The sequence below is a fragment of the Diadema setosum genome, chromosome 5 (genome assembly GCF_964275005.1).
Source record: "Diadema setosum chromosome 5, eeDiaSeto1, whole genome shotgun sequence".
Classification (NCBI taxonomy): Eukaryota; Metazoa; Echinodermata; class Echinoidea; order Diadematoida; family Diadematidae; genus Diadema; species Diadema setosum.
The window spans coordinates 11,481,435-11,486,770 of record NC_092689.1 but is presented as its reverse complement, the minus strand read 5'-3'; the positions used below and the strand labels follow the sequence as shown (position 1 = coordinate 11,486,770).

General features: G+C 40.7%; 1 protein-coding gene across 1 annotated transcript; it reads right to left on the bottom strand.

Moving 5' to 3' along the window:
* Positions 1-3,555: 3,555 nt before the first annotated feature.
* LOC140229092 (uncharacterized) lies at positions 3,556-4,927 on the bottom strand. Its single transcript, XM_072309357.1, has one exon. It carries the CDS (start codon positions 4,842-4,844, stop codon positions 3,969-3,971), a length of 876 nt encoding a protein of 291 aa, XP_072165458.1. The 5' UTR covers positions 4,845-4,927; the 3' UTR covers positions 3,556-3,968.
* Between the last annotated feature and the right edge of the window lie 409 nt (positions 4,928-5,336).

The following is a 5,336-nucleotide window of genomic DNA, read 5'->3' as shown; positions in this document are numbered from 1 at the left end:
CGTTTTACCTGAACAAAATGTCTCAGTTTGAGATGGCTATCATTAACAAATGAACGAAAGGAAAAGTGACACAACTTCTTCATGATCAAGACAATGAATATGTTCTTGACAGTGCTGGGAGTATCTCCTTGTTTCACATAACATTCAGATTTAGAAGTCTAAAGCAATCATTCCAGAAAACACAATGGTCTTTATTCATGTAGTCCCACGTAAATTTTGTGTATCTCTAGTACTCCCAGGTCTCGTGCATGCTTCCCATCAAAATTGGCAACGTTGTGCACCATATCTTTGACTTCGCTGATGAGTCATTCTTTGTGCCCCGATTCCTGGGACATTGTCTCCCGGCAATACACTTTCTAGAAAGAAAAAAAACAAAAAACCAGACATTCAAAAAATAAAAGGGGGAGACTATATTTCCAATCAAACATTTTCAGACAAGGACTACCCCTACCCTCACTTAATAACCTCCTCCCCCTCTAACACACACGCGCAATGATAAACGCACAACCTCATTCGGAAAAAAAAAATTGGGAGGGGCTGCTGTGTGGAGGTCTTTATGTCAATGTAATTCAATGCAAAATTGAGACAACAGTTCTCACTCTAAGTAACCCTTCCTGTGCCATGGATTTTGGACACTGTGTACTTCGCTTTGGGGTTTTCTGTGCCAATAGCACACAAAGGGCTAAGCTTACTTTACATGTGAGAAATATAGTAACTCAAATGAACAGAATGAGGTATAGGTTGGGTACAGGAGCGTTTTCAAAATTTGGGGGGGGGGGGAACACTTTCGGATTTCATGAGTAACACTAATATAGCACTACATGATTAAACAACGTTAAACGCGATGTGAAAAAAAAAAATCCATAACTTTTGTATTTTCAATTCATATATTTGATGAATGTCTGTTATGTTGATCTATAGTTTTGCTCTTCTAATGAAAACTGGTAATGATATGATATTGCACCCTTATAGTGTGTGTTGTTGCTATTACAATTTTTTTCGTTTATTAGTGTTCGTGTGTGGGTGTGTGGGTGTTTATGCGTTTGTGTGTGCTGGGGAAGGGGGGGGGGGGTGAAATAGAAGTCCCTGACCCCTATTTCACGTTGATTGTTCTTACATTGTTTGATGAAACCCTCGATAGACTCCGGAAAGTCTTACCTCATGATCACTGCCTTGAAGAATTGTGACTCAGACATCAACGTGCGTGTCGGTTCCTCTATTGCGCTGACACAATCTTGAAGCAATATGACATGTGCCACCTTTCAGTTGGGTGTATCTGTCGGCACGCACTCGTTTCTTTTGACCACGCCTCGGAACAGATATATAAAACATATAATATAATCATATACTATATACTAATAACATAGTGGTTCCCGACTTAAAGGAAACCAAAGCAAAAATACATACATGCGGATTGAGTGAAAGCAACTACACGTCAGCGAAAGTTTGAGTAAAACCGGGCAATCAATTCAACACCTATGAGGTTTAAAGTTTCGGTGCCGCCATCGCTGGATGAGGAGACTACTTACCTTCATGACGTCATAACGGATATCAATATAAAGCAAATATAAAGAAAAATCAGCATAATTTTTTACTTTTCTGGCACAATGAAAGAGCACTTTACATGTACTTACCTCTTTCATAAAGCAGGGGGAATAACATCACTCCTGCAATGTAAGTCACAGGTGCACTTTTCATGGTTTAAAAAAAAAAAAATCTGTGGAATGATCCTTACGTTTTCATATTGTTGTCCAAAATGACGTCATAAACTGTAGTAGTTTTTTTTTTTCTTTTTTAATCCAGCAATGACGGCGCCGAAACTTTATAAAATGTTTGACTTTTGAATCGATAGTTCGATTTTACTCAAACTTCCACTGATGTGTTCTACTTATATTGCTGCTTTCACTCAATCCAAATTAATACTTTGGTTTTTGCTTCCTTCAGATTTTCAACAAAGTCGCATATTACAGTGCGAAGTCTTCCGCGGCTGTCGTACAGGTCTAATGTTTACATAATACTTTTATCCGTCATCTGTATTTCAGCATTTGACCCCATGGTATGATTCGCAAACCACGAAAAAATCTTCGGCCAGACTTTGTTGGCATGCTTAGTCGTTTAAGTCTGTATAGTCGCATTTTTCGCTTATCGTTAACTCAGTTGAGAATGGTGCGGGTGTAATATACCAAAAGAAAAAAAAAGTGATAACGTTAGCAGGTCGGTGCGACACCTAAAAAACCTAATTGGCCAACCCTGATTATAATATATGAATATGTGAATGAATAAACGAATAATTGAATGAATAAATAAACAAATAGATATATGATAGATATAGAGTATATATATATATATGTATATATATATATATATATATATATATATATATATATATGTATATATATATATATATATATATATATATATATATATATATATATATATATATATATATATATTATATATAATATGCCCCTATAATACATATATATATAATATACATATAATATATATGTATATTATATAGCCTACGGATTCACATAAGCCAGTCCTTGAAAATTACCAACTATATTACTTTTATTGTCAATATACATTTCAGTAGACCATTTAATTCGATTGTAAAAACGTGCAATATGATAAAAATGTTCATCTGGATCGATGTGTTTATAGTAATATTACTGGAATGGATTACAGTAACCAGGGACTCGTTTCATAAAACTTGTCATCAGTGACAACTGCCTCATTTCTATGACAAATTTGCTCTCAGCCAATCAGATGCAAAGATTTCAGTAGCTTGTCACATCTATGACAACTTGTCACTGATGACAAGTTTTATGAAACGGACCCCAGGAAACGCTTTCATTGAGAAACATATTTGCATTATCAGAGTTTCCTTCGAAGGATAAACTTCGAAAATATGTAATTTATTTTCAGATTAGATGAAATAATGCAATGTTCTGATATCATTCATGGCTCAAGAAGTTGTTTTTATCTGTATTACCTTCTCCGTTTTTTCCCAGAGTTTCATTTCTGTTGCACGATCTTTGAGTGTAATTGTCCTGCTCGGTCATGTCATGTTTAAATATATATTTTAAAAGTAATTTCAACTTAAAGATAATTAAGGTGAAATGAATGAAGTTTGTTAACTGTCTGAATGTTTTTGGAGTGTGTGTACCAGCGTGATTGTTGTCAGATGCCGCTTGTTTGTTTCACTTGTCTGTTTATTAAGCTCATTCACTCATGATGCAGTCATATCATTCATAAACATAACACAAAAAGACAAACAGCAGCGCGCGCGCGCACACACACACACAAACATGGACTTACACTCATGTATCACACAAAGGCAACACGCATGCTAACTACCACGATCTATCACACTAACAAGATAAATCTCATAAATAACTCCCTTAATTCTCCCTTTACAGAGCCTTTTACACCTACGACATTTAAAATCTGCTCAAAACATGCAAAATATAGCGCAACATGTCAACAAAGGATATTGAAAATGCAATTGCAGTCTCGTTTAATTACATTTGACAAATTTCAGAAACGGGGGAAGACACTGTGAGTTGACTGAACTTTGCATAAATAATGCAACGTAGATTTCTTTAAAAAAATGTTTGCTATATCAAAAATGTTCCCAGGTATTTCACATAAAACAGATCATTGTGTCATTACCTAACGTGCATGTGTAAAGTTCAGTTACAAATTGCCGCAAGAGGGCGCTAGTGTATGTTACGTTCCTCGAAGAAGAGAGCTGCGATCGTCCGTCGTCGTGCGTCACGTTCAATTACCCTCACGTAGATTCGCCGTTCTCCCACAAACGATGCACTATTCATAAGTTCTGGTTTCTTTGTAGATTGCTCAGAGTTCTTTGCCCCGTGAGTGGTCTAACGTTTAAGGTTTCTGAGCCGTATTTTACATGAAATGACTAGTTTTGAATTTACAATTGAATGCACAAAACATTGTCCTTATGGTTGGGCGTAGGCCTGCTGGTAGAGTCGGGGTCTTGGGCCGCCTGGTCCTCTTGGGTTCGGAGGTGTGTTCGGTCTTGTCGGCCACCGTGGGGTGTTTCCAGGAGTGTTGGGGGGAAATCGTCCGCCAGTGCCTGCACCTGCACCTGCACCTGGAACCCTGCCTCCACCTCCACCTTGACCCCTACCTGCGCCAGCGCCGCCGCCAGTGCCCGGCCACTGGGGAGGATTGGCGGGTTGCTGAGGTCCAAAACCAGTTGTTGCGTTGAAACCACCATCAGCGCCGAATGTACCATTACCACTAGAGATGCCAGGTGCCGAGATCTCGCAGATGAAGGGGAATCGCATGTTGCAGGCTTGGTGTCCCCATTTCTGCATGGCTCCGTTCATCTGCATCTGGCCGGGAAGAACGGCGCACCTGCCGTTCCATCGCATCTCAGTGGGGTCAAATCTGGCGGCCATGCCTGGTCGGTTGGCACCCCAGTGTTGCGCCATGGCAGCATTGTCGTACATCTCTGTGCTTTCCCAGGTAGTGTTAGCACCCTGTCCTAGTCTCAGCCCAAGCCACACAGTCTGAGGTCGCAGACGCTGCCCCTCACCCATCTGGAAACCCCTCAGTGGACGCAGAATCTCGAATCTCAGCTTCCTGACGAACCTCTGCTCCTGGTACGATGATGGACAGGCAAGGTGACCAGGGGAAATCCCATCGCATCCAACGAAGCTTTTGCACATTTGTGAAGCCATGTCAAATGACATACTTTGTCCGAAAACCCTGTAGCAGCTGTTCTCCACTTTCTGCCATGACGGTGGGCATTGGGCTTGGACAGCCAGCAGACCTGCTACGAGGCAGGCGAAACGGAGCAGCGACTCCATTTTGTTTTCAGTCGATGTTCTCGTTCAGGTCCTCTGATTTTGTTATGACTGATATGTTCACAAGCACACGGGGATTCACAGAACTCTCCTCGGCAACGGCTTCACCCGTAAATGATGCCTGCGTAAGTTTGGGTTGATCGGCGCTGCCTTCTCCTTTGCGCACGGCCTGCACTAAAAGTGGGCGGCAACTTGCTCTCATGTCAGTAGCTTCGTCAGTCAGGCAACCCTTGTATAGACCACGCCCCTTTCAGCCATCGGGTTAGGGGCCCATCTGTCTGACTCAACACCGCATGCAGTGCTTTCCTTGCTTTTGCTTCCGCTGTATTCAAACTGTGATCCTAAACTAAGGGTGCAAAATAGAATGCTGTGTAACGTTCCGAAAGCCAAGAGTTGACTTATTCTAAGGAGGTACAAGGCTGAGTTGTCTAATCGATTGCAAAATAATAGCCGTCACCAAAAACAAAAGCATTCCATGGTCGAGTATATCATGTG